General features: G+C 46.2%; 1 protein-coding gene across 1 annotated transcript; it reads right to left on the bottom strand.

Annotated features, from left to right (window-relative positions):
* Window positions 1-232: 232 nt before the first annotated feature.
* LOC118780328 lies at window positions 233-9,417 on the bottom strand. Its single transcript, XM_036532764.1, has 5 exons — window positions 9,168-9,417; window positions 4,145-4,368; window positions 3,572-3,677; window positions 2,312-2,407; window positions 233-1,681 (listed from the first exon to the last, which is right to left on the bottom strand). The coding sequence occupies exons 1-5, from the start codon at window positions 9,210-9,212 to the stop codon at window positions 233-235; spliced, it is 1,920 nt and encodes a 639-aa protein (XP_036388657.1). The 5' UTR covers window positions 9,213-9,417.
* Window positions 9,418-21,730: the final 12,313 nt, after the last annotated feature.

The raw sequence follows: 21,730 nt of genomic DNA, 5'->3' as shown, positions 1-21,730 counted from the left end.
CCCAGATGGCAATAACTGCGGCCACTCCCGTTAGATTGGTTTGTATGGCAATAACCTTGCCTACTCTTACAATATTGGTCCATAACAGTAATAACCTCACCTGCTCCCATAGCAATAGTTGTTGTGGAAATTACCACACCCACTCCCAGAGCATTGGTCTATAACGGCAATAACCACGCCCACTCCCACAACATTGGTTCACACTGCCGTCACTACGCCCACAGATTCAGGGCTACACGGTGGTGACGGCCAGCAGGGGGCTGGGGCAGAGGATCCCCTCGCTGCTCCCTGCCCTGGTTCCATGTGTCAGAAGCTCCTCCAGGGTGGTCCAGTCATCTAGCAGTTTGCGGTTCCGCAGACGGGTCAGCTTACGCTGGCTGAGCTCTAGCACCATGCTGCAGCCAGCCCCGCCAACGGCCCCGCCCTCCGCACCACCGCTGGGCCCCCCGCGGGCCAGCCGCCGCTGCCGCTGCTCCCGGGCCAGCAGCAGGTGGCGCCGGCGCTCTGCTTTGCTCCAGTAGCGGCCCGTCTTCACCTCCACCCGTGCCTCCTCATCCGTGGTCGCCTCGCTGAGCTCGTCTGCCAGCCGGGAGGCCCGGGCTTTCAGCAGCTGGTTGCGCACCATGCGGGAATGGCCGCTCTGACACTTCCCAGTGCTGGCAGAGTGACCGTTCATTGTGCTGTAGGGTGCCCCCCTCTGGCCAGCATGGCTGGCTGATTTAGGCCAGGTTTCGTGGACATCTTGAGGGAAGTGAAGGGTGTGGCAGTGCTGGTCCCTCTCCCCCTGCCTTTCCTTCCCTACTGGTAGATTTTCCTTGCTGAAGATTTGCTCCTGTTTCTCACCACCATCCTCTTTGAAGCAAAGCTCTCTGGGTAAAAAGTCTTGGCAGCCCTCTGTAGATCCCTGTTGCTGGGGTACAGCCCTGCAGCCTGTTTGGCGGGTCTGGAGTAGTGGTCCCTTCTCTGGGAAATCTATGGAAAGCTCCCTCTGCTGGAGCCCTGCGGCTCTGCAGTAGGTGGGTGACACAGGGTGGCTGGCTCGCCGCCTGTCCATAAGTGGGCCAGAGCGGTGCAGGAATTCCATGGAGGAGTTCTGGTGCTGCAGCATCCCCCTCCGCAGGCAGGAAGGGGTACTGCAGCTGGAAGGGCCAGGTGGTGGAGAAAAGATGGAACCCGAGTTGTACCTGCCAAGACGTGGGCTTCCTGCCCTCCTGAGCTGGACCAAGGACATACCCATCGGGCAGAGGTGACTCATGCTGGCTGTGCTGGCATCAGGGGCCTGCCCGCTCTGGGGCTGGCAAGTCAGTACCTCAGGGATGGACTCCAAATCCCAGCATGCTTTGAGCCCATCTCTCTGGTCCCTGGAGATCCCCCTGGCCCGGTAGAGGCGGAGCTTCTTTTCCAGCAGCCTCTGGAAGTGGAGGAATTCGCCTGTGCTGACACTGTAGAATCCTGAGTCGCTGAGCTCAGAGGAAATGAGTGACTCGGAGGAAGGTGATCCAGCGCGGCTGGTGGGTTCGGGCGGGGTCGACACTGGCTCCTCCACCCCCTCCTCTGTCTCCACCCCTGACAGCTCCCCTTGGTGGAAGCTGCCATCGGTGCAGCCCAGTCCGCTGTCCAGCTCGTGGAGGAGGGGCAGGTATCCCATTGGCTTCTCCAGCACAGGTTCATCATCCTCAGTCTGGAGCACAGAGACACACAGAGACAAACCTGCTGAGCTACACAGAGGAGTGAGCAGATAATACTGCAGCAGGCTGCAGCCATCCAGCAGAACAGAGTTAACATTAAAAGCAGAAAATACTTCTGCTAAGGCAGCATACTTTGAGCCAGAATCCCAAACAGTGCTGTTGCCTGTTTGAGAGTGTAATTTAGTGGTACTTTTTCAGTAGACTGTCTTAAAAAGCCTTTATTTACCAACCACTCTGTGTTTTTTAAACACTTTAGAACCAGCGACACACTACCAGCACCTTGGCTACGAACCTTCATCAGGCTACAAAAGTTTTCTCTAGCAAATAATCCCAAAGGACTGAAATCTCACATTATAATTCCCCACAAATAAACAAACTGTTCCAAACAAACTCATGTTTTGTCAACCAATGTACAGTCATAAAATAAGTTCATATTTGTGTATGCTCTGGAACAGATTTCAGAGTTCTGTCTGAACGCCCAGTCTCAACACTATAAATACATTCTGGCTGTGTGTGAGGCTGGCAGTTATGATGTGTAGATTGGGGTGTCCAGTGGGACATTGGTCACACAAAGATCTGTTACTACGTCAACCATTCCAGAGGGCAGTGGGCAGGTGGTTTACCTGGCTCAGGAAGCTGCTGGGCTCCTCAGTGTTTGCATTGCAGCATCCAATCAGACAGCTCCGTTGTTTGGGGACGTAGCTGGACAGCTCAGCCTCCTGGAGAAGAGGGGGAAAGGGGTAGATGGTCTTCAATGTTACATCAATCCATCCAGTCAAAAGATGACCTGGGCTTCACTAGACCAAACAATGTCATCTGTATTACAGTATACTGTTCAAATTATTCAAATTTCAGCACCCCATAGGCAATAATTTATTAATTTTGATACCAGTTCTCAAAATCCCAAACGTGTGACACATGCATAGCCCAAGAAAAGCTGAAAAGTTGTATGAGTTGCATAGTAGCTGTATGTTTCTTTCTGTGCTTGCTGCTCTGACCCTGCTACTACGGCACAGTGGGGATGAGGAAACCTTTCCATGATGATCTCAGATTTCACGGCTCCGTTCCCACAGCGAGGCCGAACCCCTACATCTGCACAAAACAAGTGTTTTTTTCTCTTTTCACTTTTTGCAGCACATTCTCATACTGAAAGCCAGTTTCATTCACACCTGCAAGCCTACAGCACACTGCCTCTGAGAGGACCTCACAGCGCAATGTGTGTGTGTGTGTGTGTGTGTGTGTATGCTTGGGTAACAGCTATAATTATCACATGGATACAGTGTGAATTCAGGTCTCAACATGTCTGGATTAATGAGTTGTTAGTACATATTAAAAATAAAACATGTTATTGTTGTGGTACTTATTATTATTGCTGAGATTCCAAAACCTCCCCAGGGGGCTGTGTAGCTGTGAAGTGGGAAGATACCTTTCAGTTCAGCCCCTGTGTGGGATAACTGCTTCTTCGCTTACCTTCCCAACACAAATTTCACACAAAATGATTCTTTACCATCACGGCAACACGGCCAGGGGTGTTTCGTGCCAGTTGGGTGCCTCCAGCCAAATGGTGCTCCTGATTTAGGGCGTGGAGAGGCCTCTGGCCACAGGCTGGGACAGGATGTGAGGGAGTGGATGCAGCCACTGCACCTGCACTCGCCTTTGTGCAGGGCCTGCGTCCAGAGAACGGACTTAAAGTTCATTAGACTTACGTGAGGGAACAGGGAGTTCAGTCCTTCTGGTGCGTGTAAGGATGTCTGTCTTTTCCAACATTTTGATGTTTTTCATTCATGTTTGCTTTGCCTCATTTCCTCTGGGCCCGCTTCCCTCACGTAGACCCTTACACATGTCATGACCCATGGACACTGCCACATACAGGGAGGACTCACCTGCAAAGCCAGTTCGTCCATGCTGTCTCTGTCCAAGGGGATACTGGGAAGGTACTCACTGGCTCTGTAGTGATCACGTGACAGGGCAATATGGTTGCAGCACGGTCTGGGGAACACACGGTCACACGGAAAATTTTTCACATACATCTATCTCCACGTGCATACATGATCACAGCCTTCAACACCATGCACAATATTACCTCAGCATCGCTGCAGATTGGATCTGGGATTTAATTGAACTGGATCAGACTGGAACACATACAGCATGACAACAGTGTTCTGTCTGTTGATATAGGTTGACTGGAACAACACACTATAAATTATTCCATGTAGATGCAATGGATACAGTGCCATTGTTACCATAAACATACTTTAGGATTGTACATCTCTCATATTTAGAATAATCCTGTCTGATTCCTGCTCAACTCATGTATGCACCCTTCAAATCTCTCAAGGGGACACTTAATATTATCATACTGCACCATTTCTGCCCTATACACTGGCCCCAGGAGGGGACCACACACCTGATGACATGAAGGCCTGGAGGCCCTTGGCGAGGCACAGGCTGCATACCTGTTGGTGTAAGCATTCAACCTGGAGGTGGAGCCCGCCATCACCCCCAGGCCTCGGAGAGCGTCCCATGACCGCTCAGTTTGGGTGCTGCAGTCGGAGGTCTGCCGTGATTGGTGGTACCGGCCCCTCCACCCCTCTAGTTGCAGTGTGATTGGCTGTTCATAGCTGTGCAGGATGCGCAGCGCGTCACGGTGGCTGACGTGGGCCAGGTCCTGTCCACTGACCTGAGGGCACATAAAAGCAGAGCTTTGTTATCGAGGAAACCGCATCAGAGCCAAAGGCTCCTTCCTCTTTTGCGGCAAAGACACGATCGGCCATGTGAAGGCAGAGCTAGCCTTGCAGCAGCATGTGGACTAGAAACGCAAACTTTAAATGCACTTCACCGTTTTTTCCTGTTCTGAAATGATGTGAACCTGAATATGAAATTCAGATCGTTTGAGATGCCGGTTGACTGCATGTGAAGTTACGTTACAATATTGCCATTTGTCGTTGGTGTGAAAGTGTGCTGACACTCCTGCCGCACCATGGCTCACATTCCTGCTTCTGAAACAAGGCTGCAATGAATCATAAATAGACAAACCCTGCCGCTGTGGCTGAGGGTGTCCTCACGGCTCTCTCACAGAGCAAACACATCCAAATGCTTACCCTTCAATGACTCCTGCTGCTCATACATCGCAAAGCTCCAGGGTTTGGTGCGTTTGCAGATCTAGCTAGAGACTGCACGAGCATGGCTCAGTGAAAACGCAATCGTATGTTTTTTTTACATTCTGTCCATTTTTGCTCAGGTTTATTTCAAGCATCCTTATCAAGAGGTATCTGCATTTTGCTGTGTACCAATCCACCTCCTCTCTCTGGTCATCCTTACTAGGTGCCCCCTCAATGTCAACAGTCCCCAAGTACATCTCACTGCAATCTGCGGAACGGGGTAGTGCTGGATGTTTAGGAGAAGCTGGATCATCCAGCTGCTCCCACTCTTGTTGTCATCGGTCGAAGCAGATGATGAACCAGCCACAGCATTTCCACATGAATGTAGTGGGATGAAATTGGCCCATATATAAAACTGCATAATCACTGTGGAATCTTGACCAAACTGAAATTTTGATATCACAATCAATTTTTCCACATAATCTTTTTATCAAATAGTAGGCTGTCGAGTCCTGTCTATCTTGTGTATGCAGAAAAATTATCAAGCTAATGGAGGAAATTCGCTGCTCCCATAAAAAGTGTCAGGTATGTTTAGCATTAACTGGTTATTTACACAATTTCATTTTATACTTTAATGTACGACATCCAGAAATCATTATACTGAAGGAAACAGATTAAAGGTCCATAGCCTGAGAAAATGGACCATTGCTCAAAAATGAAGACACAGAACAACTTTTAAATTATTTTTACTGCACTGTAACTCTGCAGTAAACAATGATGCACGCATTTTAAATGCCTATATACAGTATACACCATAGCTGGATATATGTGTAACAATAATAAAAAAATAAAAAATGGAATACATTCATATAGTGCCTTTCACAGTTCTCAAAGCACTTTACAGTGAAGGCAGGGCACCTCAACCACCACTAATGTGTAGCGCCTGCCTGGGTGATTCTTGGCAGCATTTTGCACCAGAATGCTTGCCACACATCCAGACATCAGCTGAGGCAGAGAGGGAGGGAGTTATTTAGCTAGTTACACTGGGGGGTTACTAGGCAGCCAGGCTGAAAAAGGCTGATTTAGAATTTATCCGGGGCACCTGGGGACCCCACAATCTTTGTAAAAAGAGTCACAGGATCTGTAATAACCACAGAGAGAACAGACTGAGAGATGGATGGATTGATACACAGAATCGTGTAATAAATATACTACTCATTATGAAAAATAACACACAGTAATGGAAACCAAAAATATGTATTTGAGAAAAATGGTGGACATGGGAAAATATGGTTGAAAATGTCTGTAAGATACTGTTTATGAAATGTTGTTTTCATCTACTGTATACTTTTTCTCCTTTTATTTATATCCTAAAAATGAAAGAATTTCTGATTGCAGTTATCTGGAATAGCAAAGATGGTTTAGTAACAACAACAGATGCTAATGTAGACACATTCCGTATTTAATACAAAAATTAAAGTGACCATCCAATCCTGGTTATGTTATGCTCCTCACTGTTATGTAGACCAAGAAAGGGGGCAAGTATACTCCTCCCTCATCCCTCCACTAGCCTGGCCACACTGATTGGTCCCCACTGACAGTGATAGAGATGAACAAGTACGTGGGTTTTCTTATTAGCATGGTCCACTACTGTCGACCTGTATCATTTGCGTATTGGGGTCTTTGGCACTATAAAGGAAAGCTGCCCGCGATTCCTGAGAGGAACACAGAATGCCATGCCCAAGCAAGCAGCGAGGGGGGGGTGATCCGGTGGCTCAGGGAAGGAGAGCTGTTCTATGTCGAATGGATGGACATGTGAGGTCACGGTGCTCTCCACCATTTAGCCAGCATACACCAGGGAAACAGTGATCCAACAGATCAAGAACCCAGATGGCTCCTGGTCTAAACGCAACATACAAGTCCCGACTGCAGTGAATGCATATAACAATTTCACCTCACCAATTTCACAGACTACCAGGTGGTATAAAACACTTTTTTTATCATTTTGTTTATACTGCATTTGTCAATGCCTACATCTTGTACATGGAGGTGGCCACTCAGAAGGGGACCAGACCCTTGACTTTATTAATAGTTCAGGGAGGAGCTTGTGCAGCAACTTATGACCTTTCAACCTGGGAGAGCAGCAGGGCAGGATGCCGCGCCGCACGACCCTGCCCAGCTGCAGAAGCCTGCGAAGCTGCAGAAGGTTCCCGCACATGAACACTGTAACCCTATGGACCAACCATGGACCCTGCCTCTTTACTCCCTGCCCAGAAGGCGTCGACAGGGAGGAAGCTGTGTGCCTTCCGCGTGCTTTCAAAGGTGCAGAACAAAACCCCTTGGAAGTGTGATCAATGTGATGTCCTGCTGTGCCTCATACCAGACAGAAACTGCTTCCAGCTTTGGCACAAGAGGAAACTGTCAGTCATCAAAGGTGATGGATGAAGGGCGTCTGGTGAAAGTGATATTTCATTTTTATTTATATTTAACCTTTATTTAACCATATTATATCAGTTTACAGTATCATAATGAATAATGAATAATCATCTGTGAATTCCTAAGTGATCAGTATCAGCGCAAGATGTTTGAGAATTCAGTGTGACTTTGGCATTTGGGTATACAATGTACTGCAAATTACAGTACAGTAAAAAAGGAATTACAACAGCATAAAATTGACTCCCCTTTCATTTCTGTGAAACAAATGTCATTTGAAGAAAGCCCTATTTTATAAACCATTTGGTGTGCTAAAAACATTATCCAGAAAATGCCAAATCTGTACATTTATAGCTGTATAAAATGAGAATTAAGAATTATAAGAATTAAGAATTATAACCCATGTAAGTTGCTTTGTGTGACTTTTTGGAAAAATGTATGTTTTGGGGAAAACCCTGTTGGAATTTGATTTCCTGCACCAAACACTTTGCACGTATGATATTGGGGAACTGCTATAAAAATCCTCCCGAGCTGAACTGAAATGTAAAATGAAATAATGTTACAGTTGCAGTATGAAGTGTGTACATTACGTGCAGACAATGAATGCCAGCACGCAAGTGCACGCTCTGGCACTCAGCCTTAACGTGCCAATAGTATCCTTCACACTGAGCTTTGAACAGTTTCTCTACAGTGTGCACTTTTGATGTTTATAGACTTTAAGAACAGTAAAAACAGGTGGAAACGGCCTTTTGGGCCAAGGCACCAAGCGGTTAACCGAAGGCAGAACCTGCATGCTTGGCAATGTCTGTCTGTGTCTATCAGTGTGGCATTTGCTGTTCATGGTTGTTTCATCAGCTCTAGAGAGGGAGTGGGAGTAGTTGTCCGCCCCGATTAGCTCCCAGCAGCAGCTGAGGGAGTATGAGTGACTCCTCCGCTAACCCGAATTAAACACCACCTCACAGACACAGGGCACCCTCCGGCCCGTCCAACGGCTGCGCTGTGCCCAGCTGAACCGAGGAGAGCAATGCTAACGCTGCACGGGAGCACCTTTCATTGGTTAACACAGGTGGACACTGTCCTCCGCTCCTGTCCAGTAGGGCTGCTAGTATAAATCTGTTGTTGTTCAGGTCCAGTTGAGTTTTAAAAAGCCACATTCTTGTTTTGGACAAAAGCTTGACCATTACCAGCTGATAGGCTATTTTCTCTCACATGCATCCACTATGCAATCTTACAGTTCAGAGCACTGTGAGCAGGGTCTTAGTTGTCTTTATTTGTTCACATGAATTATTTACACCGTGGAATGGTTAGTGCTATAATGCTTAACCCAGTTTCAAATGAATATGTCCGCAGCTATTTATTATAAGATACGCAATATCTGCACAGAAAGCCTCACTGCTGCGCTCCAGACCAGAGCTTTTCAGGACAGCAGGACATAGGCTGGGGGGTAAAGCAGCCTGCCTGGCCTGCAGTAGCTCATGGGGTACCCCCCAGCCCCCAGGCCCCAGCAGGGGGGGGAGAGAGGGAGGACAAGCGGCAAGGCAGAGCTGCCTCCGTCACGGTGAGTTATCTTCACCTCGAGTCACATGACTGCAAGCACACGCATGAACATGCCTGCGGATGGAACACGCACACAATCACACACACACACAATCACACAGACACACGCAAACACACACACACACAATCACACAGACACACACACACACACACACACACACACAGGCACAATGCCCCAGTGGAAGCATAGCTGGTACACTTGTGTGGACCAGCTATGCAGCACCAGTCCCCTCAACCACATACATATACACACAGGCACACATACTGTAAAGTGTCATATATACCATCCATACAGCAACAGCAAGGCCACCATCCCCCAGAACAGCACATATTTGAAGGCTACACGCACCCCTCTGTACCCCCCAGGACGACCCCTGCAAGCACTCACCACTGTCCCGTCGTCCTCCAGCAGTGCGGAGAGCTGGCAGCCCATTCCGACAAGCGGCAGACACCGGGGGTCTCTGTGATCCCCGCACAGCCGAGCCCAGAGCGAGAGGCACAGGATCCGGGGGGAAGGGGGGGTGCACAGGGGAGCGCTGGCATAGAGCCTGCCGGGAGCAGGGTGCAGGCTGTGCCCGAATAAACAGCCGTCTGCTGCGTGCGTGTGTGGATGCGACAGCGTAGGGACTGTCTGCACAGTCTCTCTCTCTCCTCCTGTGCCAGAGCGTACCTCGGTGTCTCCGCCCCCCTTCTCCTACATATTCGCCCTGTTGAAATGCCCCTCACCCATTGGCCGCTGGCCACTGCCAGCCGGCCAATCCGGTCAGCGGACGGGGAGAGGGGAGGAGGCTCCTCTGTGGGCTGTCTGCTGCCCGGGTTTAATAAAAGAATAAGAGTACGTGACTGTCAGTGGGAGCACACCAATTATTTATTTATTTACTTATTTGCTCCCTTTTCTCCCTTTTTCTCCGTCCTCTGGGTGCTCTCTCTCACTCTCTCTCTCTCTCTCTCTCTCTCTCTTCCTCTCCCTCTCACGCTGCTCTTCTGCAGCAGCAAACAGCACAGCGCATCAGTCAGGGGTCCTTTTGAAAGCAGGCCAAGTCACGGAGCGCGCTCAGACGCACCGCGCGCACGCGATCGCATCGCGGCCGAGTGCTTTCCCCTCTGTCCGCGCAGAGCGTGTGTTTTGGAATGCAGGTTAGAGTATGTGGATGTGTTGCGGGGCAGCTGTCAGCAACACGTGCTTCAATTACTGTTGCTTCTCTCTGTCTCTCTCCCCCCCGCCCCCCCAACCTCTCCTTTTCTCAGCACTCTCATGCTGTACGGTGCGCCCCTGCATCACACGGCTTTGTGACACAGATGAACACGCTGACCGTGTGTTACGGAGGGCAGCTGGCAGACACATGTGTTGGCACGTGCACTTCAGTGCTTATTAGTGACTTTAGCACACGTATGCCTCTGAGTGAAGGCTGTGTATATCTCTGCCCCCCCTGTGACTGCCTGACAGGAAGATGGAGGAGACAGGCACTCAAATGCACAGAAATGCCAGTGTCACCTCTGTTATTCCTGAACGTAGAGGGCAATCTGACACAACCACACAAAACCCCAACCTGCAGAATGTAAACGACATGCTAAGTGCACACGTGCACGCGCACGTGCACACGCACGCGCACAGACAGACAACGGCAGCACAATGACATCACACCAGAACATGAAGCGTAAAAAGACACTCTGCAAAATACAGGAGACCAGCGACTACGCAGCAGGGAGTGACTCACTGATAGCCCTGGGACTCCTGAGCAGGCACTGAGGGAGAGAGAGGAGAGGGAAAGTGAACACACACACACACACACACACACACTCACACTCACACGCATTCACACACATGCATACACACACACAGATCCTCCCTGGAGTGACATATACAGATGAGGCAGCTGCAGAGCACCCTACAGCCTGTCACTACATTCATCTGCAGGGCTCAGATTAAGACTGACATATAACATGGCACTCATTCTCCAGCCCTGCCTACCTTCTGATACCACATATATCTGACGTGTACATCTTGCTATTAGTGCGGCCTGTGCCTAATTGATGTTGTGTTTGAAAAAATTTGGCTTGTGACCGAAAGGTTGCTGGTTCTACTGCCAGGTAATGTAACATCTCTGTGTCTTCATTTGGATCCTGTTCTGAAAGCCTGAGACCTTCACTGGCACCCTCAAGCTCCCCTCTCCGGCTGCATGCAGGTTGAGTTGGACAGCATGCAGACATGGAAGAGGAGGACAAACTGGAACATGCACACGATCGTGCTGTTCTGCAGTTCGGTGGCCCGCGCAGATGCCGGCTGTGTGAACCGAGGACAAGAGAGAGGGACGAGGAGAGGAGGGAGAGCGAGTGAGGTAACAAGGAGATAGCATTTCTGAGAGGAAGAACAAGCAGTGAGACAGCAGTGAGTAAGAAACAGAGCAGTGAGAGAGAGAGAGAGAGAGAGAGAGAGAGAGAGAGAGAGAGAGAGAGAGAGAGACAGAGGGAGAGGGAGAGGGAGAGAGAGAGGGGAGAGAGGGAGAGAGAGGGAGAGAGAGAGAGGGAGAGAGGGGAGAGAGAGAGAGAGAGAGAGAGAGAGGGGAGAGAGGGCGGTGACAGGGAGAGGACACAGCAGAGCCTGTCACCTTTGACTTCATCCCTTTGTTGAGTTTTCCACATAATTCCAGACAACTGAATTTGAGAGTGGGTGATATCACTTATCAACCCCCCCCCCCCCAAATGCTGTTGTTTTTTGTACCTCTTTGTTCAAAGGTGATGTCACATTGCTCCAACGTTACAGAAACGCTGGCCTGGCTTTCTCCACCCCAGGGGCCACCAGTGTCCTCTATGCCAGTGTTACAGGGTCAGACTGGGGGTATCTCTCCATGGAGCAGAGCTCATTAGGCAGCAGTGTGGCACAGCAGTCAGCCTCTCTAAACCTCAAAGAGCCTGCTCCCCCTGAGGATCCTTGTCCTGCCCCCCGTCCCCGTCCCCCCCGTCTCCCCCATCCCCGCCCACCCCACCCGTAGGAACCCTGCTCCCCCTGAGGGTCTCTGTGGTTCTGTGAGGCTCTGTTTCTGAAATATTCAGTAAATAAGGGTTGTTCTCCCTTATCTCCCTTATGTGGCCCTGGGCTCTTGGGGGCCTGACCTACTGGCACATCTTACAGCATGGCTGTATGTAGGTCATGGCTATGTGCATGCTGATCCAGAAACTGCACTGTCATGACTCATGTGCATGATATCAAATAAAATAAGATTTATTGATTAATTATTCAGTCTCTGGGACAGTTGCAGAATTGACTTTTTTGCTTGACAGGATGTGAGTAGCAGCCAGCTGCACTAAAAAGGAAATAGGTGTATGAAAAGAACTGCGCCCTTTGTTTGCAAAGCAAATCAACTGCAACACTACTGATCATTAATACAGCAGCTCAGCCAACCCCAGAGGACTGCTCACAGAGGCTGGTCTGCCATCACATCACCAGCTGAGTGAAGTGAATAATTGTTCACTGTTGAAACAAAGACATTGACCTTCAAAAGTGTAAGACCAGCAGGACTTTAAAACAAGAGTCATCATTTCCACAAACTTAAAGAAACACAGTTACAGTGTAGTGTTACGTTTCAAAGGTACACTGCTTCAGTCATATCTGCTTAATGAAGCATGAACAGCTGACATGCTTCTGCGTATAGGTAATCCATGTGTGTGGCTACATTCTGCTGCATATGTTCTGTTTGGACCCGGTAGCGCGGTAGCCAGGTTCTGTGCAGTTTACTCTCGTCCCAACGGGACCTTGTGAAACAGGAACTCTCAAAGAGAAGAAATGAATTTTTCAGCCGCAGCATCTTTGAGCTGTGCTGACCGGAGTGAACCTGCACAACGTGGGTTTGCACTTCTCTGCAGCTTGTTCCTGATCCCTCCCCCTCTCCATTACGGCCCTGCGGAGCCTTCCCTGAAAGCGGCAGAGACGTCACACGTGGCCGAAGTGAAAGGAAAGAAAATCTGAATAAAACATGAATAAAATATGAATAAAACATTTCAGAGCAAAAAAGGAACGCATGGAAGAGTGTGGAGGAAGGTCATTTGGGGCTTAACGCTTTAGCTCCTGGTAATGCCCCCAAACCCATGGGCTGCTTCCCACAATGCCTTGGGGCAGCTGTTGTTTTCAGTGTCTAAAGCTGTGTGTGGAACATTCAGTGCTGTTTTCCTAACCTGGTTCATTCCAGCATTTTTCCCTGACATGGCATCCTATAGACCCTTGTGAACACATTTGATTGACTGCTGTGTTTAATGTGCCATGCGGCTTCACTGACAGAAAACTGGCAGAAAATTGCTTACTGTTCCATTCAGAGGAATATTTTCATTCCTAAATGACCTTGCCATCCACAACACTGAAGAGCAGGTTCATTAGAGGCACATCTGCAGCTACTGCTGTTTTTATTTATGCACTAACTGTATTGAATATGATGAAAAAACATTTACTCAAAAAAACTGAATAACATGTAAATCAATATATCATACAGCTGTATACATGGTACAACAAAAGAAGGAAAAAAAGTGGAGTGATCTCTCTGAAGTATCGTTTCAGTTATTGTGTGTTTGTGTGTGTGTGCGTGCATGCATGTGTGTGGAAAAAATGACTCTCACAGTCATATGTGTTTTAAAATGTAACACAGCTCTGAGGAAGCACTGAGTAAATGTATCTGCGCAAAACTATGCATAAACCAGGCATGAGAAAACTGAATGAAAGGTCCAGATAAATCCGTTATGAATCTTTAGAATTTAAAACAGTGAGCTGATATACAGAAAAAAAAGAATTTGGGACAAAATCTGTTCTTGAGAGATTTTGCATCTCATGTTTGTTATTTGCATGAGGAAAAAACTGCAGTGGCTCTCATTCCTTCATTGCTCTATTGGCCAGGGATTGAAGCAACCACCCAGAATTTCACTGCATGGTTTTGACCCAAAAAGAGGTCAAATAGAAGAGATTGATTTTTCTTTAATAATACATGTCTGAGGGAGTTAAAGGCTCTGCTCTTGCTGCATGTTGCTATATTCATGGATCCAGAGACCTGCAAGAGAGAGAAAGAGATAGAGGGAGGGTAAAAGGAAGTGAGAGAGAGAGGGGGAAAGAGAGGGAGGGAGGTAGTGTACTAGGCTGACAACCATCAGTTTGCGCCAGTGAATATGGGAGCATGGAGTTAAGAGGATTGGGGGGATGGAGGTCTACAGGAGGTTTGGTCTACAGGCTACCATTTTTCATTAGCATAACAATCACCACTGGTCTTGTGTTGGGATGGTGGTTGGGTTTTTCAGTCTCTTTGTTCTTAAACTGTGGGTGGACCATCATGGGGGAGGGTCATGTGAGATATGAAGAAATTCAGTATGCAACAATTCTCTGTATTTTTCTTGCCTTGCAGTGCACAGTGTGCTTGCATGTGGTGATCATCATTTACTCTCTTCAACAAACCACACGTGATTGAAAGCTGTCTGAACTCAGAGATATTTCACCAGTAGGAATTTTTACACTGTCCAGGTTCTGTGCATGCTCGTAGTTATATTAGATCACAGATTTACAACACACCTTACACCAATATAACAGTATGCAACAACATAATGGCACCATGTATAGCCCTTATTACAGGTCATTACCCACCAACAAGCCTGCTCTGGTGAAGCCATCTCAAAATTGGAACTGCATCCTGGTCCCATTTGTGTTGGCTGTTTCATGCCCAAATCTGTCCCAGCAAAGCAGGGACTCTGCACTCATGTGGAGAACAGGCTACTGAAAGTGTTGTCATGACAACTAAGAAATGTCAATATGGAGCACATGGCCGCAGTTGGGAAGGAGAGATCCTGATGTTACGTAATGAACAGACACAGATACAGGTTCCACAGACTGCAGTCCATCCACACAGCATTCCACACAGTGGATGCTACAGAGCTTCTGTTCAAGGAATTTACTGCAGAATACACTGTACAATAATAAATAAGAAAAAACTAGTTTCCAGCACAGGATCGAGGAGTCAGTCAGCAAGCAGGGCTGCATATTACAGGCCAGACTGTGGAACTGTTTCCAGAGAAGGGACTGGTGCAGTTATCTATAGATGACACTGAAAGAAAAATGAGTGTTAAAAGCCAATGAGAAAAAAGGAACCACAGCTGCTGAATTAAATATGATCCCTGTCTCCCTCTCCCGTCACACCCCATCAGGTCCTGTCACCCCCCCCCTGCCCCAATCAGAGATTGGTGAGGGAGGCCACAGCACCTCAGGCCTGGTCTCACTTGCACCCTCCGCCAAGGCTGCCGTGTCAGGAGAGGAGGGGAAGAGGAGGGGACTGCAGCTTAAAGCTTCAGTTACCCTGCATGGCTTTAACACAATGCCCCAGAGAGTTTCAGTCAGTGCCCCTTAGTATCCAGGCTTCCATGGCAGCCGACCAAGATAAAATCAAATTCCATTACAGTCACTAGCCTTTGCGGTTTCTGATAGAGTGTGAGGAACTTCCCCAAGCCTTCCACACTCGTGAGGAAAAACCATAAAACCACAGACTGTTTATGTATACATAAGATTTGGGGAGTCACAAAGTACAAATAATAGTGTTGTATATCCAGAATACAAAAACTGAGCAAAGCATGGAGTGTAAATTTATCATTACATTTACAGTCAACAATGGTTTTGACACATTGGTTTCATTTACAATACATTATGTTGTGTTACAAATAAAGTCAGGTATTCAAAACCAACCAAACTATAAAACTTTGACCTGACAGTTGTGGCAGTGTACCCCGTTGACCATTTTTCTATTAGAGATGTTGAACACAGTGAAGTCTTTTCAGACACTTTGAGCACAGATTCTATTTTCATGGCTTTCATAGCTGGCTCTTCCCAAAAGAAAAACAAAGATTTTAAAAGAATCCTAGTATTCCTTAGACACAATAAGAGTTTGGGCCTCATGGGGCTTAACCCTCCAGCAGTAATACCCTTCTGTTGAAACTGTTAATTACACATAAACAAAACATGGCTGGGTTTCAAGCTGAGGTCATGAAGAGACTGTGACTGTGTTGGTTGCTGTCCAGCCGTCTGCTCTTCAGTTACATAATTCAGCACAGACAGCTCCTAAAGCTAAGAAATCTCACATATGATCAGCACAACTGTTGTATGAATCTCAGAAAGAAATGCTGGCAGCAGAATATTTTGAGATCTGGACAAATGTCTCAATATTTAGAGGCAATCAGTGAGGCCACAGGCATGGCCCACAGCCCGGTAGGCAGGCCAGGCCCCAGGACACCATGGAAGGATGGGTGGAGCTGAAAAATCTGTTGGAGGCTGTGGATTATAGGGGCGTGATACCTGAGCAGTTTTACGCAGATGAAACTGCCAGTTTTCCAGTTTCCAGTTGCCAGGGTGATGAAGGAGCTTGGATCTCTGAGACAGACTGAGGACAGCCTACCTCTTGCTGGTGAAGGCCTACAGCCACATGAAGTCTGGTTATAAACATGCTCTGTGCCTGCTCATGTGCCCTGCACAAGGTTGAGGCCAGCACAGCACAGTGTGGTAACACTCCCTTACGCTCCCACGCCTCAGATGCACTGTAGCTCTGGCTCTGGAGGCCCCAGTCCTGCCCCCTGTCTGTACCGAGGCCCATGTGGTGGAATGATCTTCCCCTGGTAGTCAGGACAGTGAAATCTTCTGTCCTCCATATAGGACTGGTCATAGCACTGTGACGCTGGTTGTATAAATGCGGCCTTGTTATGCCATTTTCTGCCTTTCCTGCCATTTTCTCTAGATTAGAGCATATGCACAAAGGCTAAACATAAACACATGTTCTGATTTGTCTTTTATGATCCGGCCAAGCTACCTCTGGCTTGAAAAGAAGCTATTAACAGCTATAAAGAGATAGGAAGCATAACCTGAGTAATGTGTGAGTGTAAGAAAACAAAACAAATACACCTACAAGCGGCATAAAGCAGACCTCCTAATCCAAGATAGCCAAGGTGCATTTACCGACTCTCCAGTTCTTGGAAAAGCTCTGCCTTCTGGGCTTCAAAAGCTCCTGGAGCCACAGCAGTGGGTTGTTGCATTTAGATCAGTTCATTCTTTTTTTGCTGTCAGTCAGTGGGAGACACAGGACTCTAAAATGCAGGCTAGCAAGTTCCAGTTAAAACAAATATCATCATACAAAACTATGGTCATTGTACGCCATTGTACAGCAAAGTATAGACTGTTATACCTGTAAAACGACCAAAACTGTTGTGCTGACCACTGGTCTAACCACTAAAGAAGTGATTGGCATGCTCCTGCTCAAGTAAATAATAGCAACAGCAATTCACCTTGTTATGTTTACCTGTCAGCAGCACGTGCCAAAAAAAAAAAAAAAAAACAAAACAAAACAATGTGCCTGCATCTGATGTGTCTGTTACCCATTCATAACATCTCCAACTGTTTTTACACTTGATGGCCTGTTGCATCAGCTGGCTGTAAAAAAGGTTAATAGTAAGCAATAATATACTTTAATAATAATATACTATTGAAAAGACAATAACTAATAGATGCCTTTTTGGTCTGTGAGCCAGCACAATGAACTTCTCATACTCCTCTGCTTCCCCCTAGAGGTCTATGCACCTCATTACACTTTTTTAATTCTACTACTTGAATTTCAATGTTTGTACTCTAGGTGTCTCTAGCGCTGTAGAAATCAATTTACTTCCCAAATCATGAATCTCAATAAAAATGTCTTGTTTCTGACATGCTTTTTAATTAATTTATTATTATTATTATTATTTTTACATAATTTGTGTTGGTTTGTATTTTCTTTTCTTTTCTATAATAGGTAATAATAATAATAATAGGTTTGTCACTTTCATAGATCAGTATTAATCCATCTCATATCATATGTAGATTACCATATATAACTTAAATACATATGACACGGATAAACAAAGAAATGATCTATCAATGATCTATGATTTATAATATTTGAATAAAATCATATGATACCTTATGCAATCACACATGGAAACATAAATAATAAAACAAAATGTCCCCCTTTGTCCTCCTTAATATTTGTACAATGAATGTTAGTGTTCCTCTATAATATGGCATGTCTGGTCAAATAACATTTTTGTATATTTTACAATTTTATGCATTAAACTGCATATTTGAAAGTGTCTATGACTAAAATACATGTAATATGACACATTTTTACACATATCAGAAACATCTGCCTTGTTCACTGTAACATAATCTATTTTTATGCGAAAACCACGGCCTGCTAAGTGAAAATTTCCCAAAGTTCAAGGGGATTTTTTTCACCCCAGGTCTGCGGTGAACAGTTCCCCAGCAAAGTCACGTGATTTCCGCAGCAGTCTCCTCCCACCAGCTGTGGACGTCGGCTTTCACACCTCCAGATTGTTTGCGTTTTCGCTCCCGTTTTTCAGCGGAAACCGCTTAAGCAGCTGTCGCACTGACAGTACACGGATCCGGGGCAGCGGGCTCATGTGGTATTCAGTCCCAGGATGCCGTTTTTGCAAAGCAGATCATCAAAGTGCAGACAGAAACTGACATGAGGGGGAGAGAACAACGCAACGCTTTCTCCTACACAGCCTTTCTCGCTTTGTGTCTCTGTGAATGTAAAACACATCCTCCGTAGGAAAAAAAATCAGGTTTGCCTCACCACAATAGATGCACTGTAGTCTATTGTAGGCTATTTGCCGATCTCCATTATTCAGCATAAGGGCTGTTGTATATAATCTAATTAAAATGTCTATGTGTAATGGCAAAAGATCCCACTGACATTTTGACTGATGTCGCCACCCAGCATCAACAGTGGGTGTTGTAACAGCTGGACACTTCTTTGCTGCTGTTCAGTGTGTTGTATGTTCCGTGTGTAGGCATGAAGTCTCAATCTGCCCTGCGAGTTTTTTTTTTCACTTTCCTCGCATTCTATAAAAAGTGCTGTGGCCTGAGGCCTACGCACAACCTAGAGACCATTCTCTGTATTACTGGACCAGTGGATCACAAAATAGCGTGACAGCAATTCCAACATGACCCCACTGACCCCACCTCCACGGGGCTTTCTGATATTGCGCACATGGCCATAACACGCTTATCTAGCATGCAGTCCGGTCAGGGTTATTCCAGCGCTACGCCTATATGAAAAACAGTTACATAGTCCAGCGCTGTGCCCATAAAAGTGTAGTGGTGTCCGACAAGCAAATTTATAGCACACACCTTAAAGGTTTAACAATCACAATTTGCACTGTTTTTAAATGTCACTGGCTGTTCTGTATGTACAGGCACAGTTCTGCCTGTACACCCGTTTTTGCAAATGCAGTGCATGGATGCCTGGTTACGTATGTTTCAGGACACAAGCCTCCACGCGGGTTTATATGTCGTTTGCGTGCACTTAGGAAACATTAAAGTGAAATTTGTGAAAAAGGCGTTAATGAACAACGCACGGGCAGAAGCTGCAGCTTTACATGTCTGGCGTGGAATACGTGTCTCTACATGTACGCCAAGCTCATTCCACAAATATAGATACTTGCAAATACACATTTACCCAACCTGTAAAACGAGTCCAGGTGTGTTGCTATCTACAAGGCTGTAAACTCGATGTACCTTTAAGACAGTCGCTCCTACTCACAAAGATATTATCGAACGGTTTCAAAACGACTCGGAGGAGCTTGCATATGGGAAAATACAGTTCATCACGTTATACTCTGCTTATTCTGGATGTATTAAAAAAACGTCTGCCCATAAGCACCCATATGAAAAATCAGGTACAGGGATCACGTGATGATGGATACACCACTACTTTTTCGACAGTCATCTTCTTGTTAAATGGTATTATCACAGGCCGGATAATTACCACAATGTCCATCGGAAGCACTTGCCAATGATGTCAAATCGAATGCTACAAGGATTTTGTCAACAAATGAAGTGGTCTAAAGTGGCGAGAGGTTTATGGCATGGTGATTGTTAAACAGGTGCTACTCCACACCAGCTGTGAGGATAAAAGGCGGATAAACAACAGACTGGTAGACGACGGTTTCCTAAATCGAAATTTCCTTTCTTCCTGCACTAACACCTCCTTTTAAATTCATATCACCTTCACCTCGATATTTAACTCCCGAGTCCGCAGAGACTGAGATGTAGCCTAAATGGTGAAACTGCAACAGCCATCATTCTATGTTTGCGATTTCACTTTTAAAGTGAAATAAAATGTATAAACTGAGCAGAAAGTTACAGCCTAATTGCTTCATTTGAGCCACACTCATCAAATGTAAATGGCTGGTTAGTTAATTAACTCTGTCCTCGAGCAAAGAATGTGGTTTACCACCGCGAACTGCGTGGTCGGGGAGAGCTCAAATGTAGCTCCTCTGTTTGCTGAATTCTTTTCCATTCATTCTGGCTCTGATAGCTCTCCCACTGTTATGAATGCTATTTTTCGCTCTACCAACGTTCTCGGTAAAGCATTTACTCCTCCAGGCACCATGCCAGCGTATTTCGTCAGTCGTGGCGTTGATTCGTTCATGTTGGTTCAGCGTGAACCTTAAATGGAATGTGCTTCTGCGCTGGTGACGTTGCGTCCTCTCTACACGTCTTGCACGTCACCGATGCGAGGAGTCGTGTTTTTCCACAGGAAGAGGGAGTGGAGGCCCTCGAGTGAGAAAATCCTAGCAGTCAGCAGTGAGTGAAACCATAGCAACTGCGACCGGAACAGTTCCGCGATCCTTTGTGGGCCGATTTATTATTTGTGGGAAATCCGCATTATGTACTTTGATGTACAGTATAGTGCAACAGAGAGTAGAGAGCAACACTTTAAAACGCAAGTAATCAGATTTATTACCAATATATTACCACTGATGGTTCGTTTAAGCATTGAATTTACGAGTAGCTATATGTGGAACTAGTTAATCGAGTCTTAACGGCGTGTTTTGGTCACGACTTCATTTGTGTAAACATCTGGGAGGAAGACAGAAATCCCTGTAGATTTCGTCACTGATTACACCAATCCAAGGCCGAATAAACGAAGATACCAGCCACTGTACTGTTATTAGTTCTTTTCATAAACGCAGTGGTCATCATTTTAATATGATCACATCAACGTTGACTTTCAGATTTTGAGATTTCACATTCCTTCACCCCCCCCCCCCCCCCCCCCACACTGCTTCCATTGCTGCGTTGTTATTTATCATGAATATTACACTTACTACACTGTCATTATTTATAGTACGACCAGTACTAATATCAGTCGATCCAATCTATCGTGACAACATGCAATAAACAGAAATGTGGAGATTTAAAACACAACTGCAAAATCTAACTAGTTAAACATGGGATCAATCATAAAGCGACTACAGATCAAGCCGTGCAAAGTATCCTGGCATATCAGTTTTGTACGTGCAGTTGTATACTAATTGTAACTAATTGAATTCAACGTAGCCAATTCAACTAGCTAAGCCAGTAAACCAGTACATTAAAATATGACGAATACGTACATTTTATCGAGGATTTAGTTTTATTTTCGGTGGTGATCTCCTGCAACCTAGGATACATATAGCGTCCTGAATATGATATATAATAGTTATCTAGTAGGCTACACATACACACACACACACACACACGTCCATTTCATCTAGGTGGATGCAACAATTGTATAATTTAGTGTGTGAATGTACTGTTAAGTGTAAGTGTCATGATTTGTATCAATAATAACTGATCTGCTGTATCAAATTTTCTCTATGTACATAACTCAAATTCTCGAAAGGTAAAAAACAAACTGTCGTCAAGCTGCGCGGCGGTTTTGACGTCAGTTTCTTTATTTGGACAAACGGAACAGTATTTGCATAGGCACACTGGGGAGCTCTCTGGACTCTTTCCCAAACCGTGAGCCAATCCCAATACGCAGTTAAAAGGTTGGTAGAATCGCAAGACTCCGATTGGTCATATTTACCTATCAATCAAGGAAGTGAAAGATTATGTCACGA

The sequence above is a fragment of the Megalops cyprinoides genome, chromosome 7 (assembly GCF_013368585.1).
Source record: "Megalops cyprinoides isolate fMegCyp1 chromosome 7, fMegCyp1.pri, whole genome shotgun sequence".
Taxonomy (NCBI): Eukaryota; Metazoa; Chordata; class Actinopteri; order Elopiformes; family Megalopidae; genus Megalops; species Megalops cyprinoides.
This window is presented reverse-complemented; position numbering and strand designations above follow the sequence as displayed.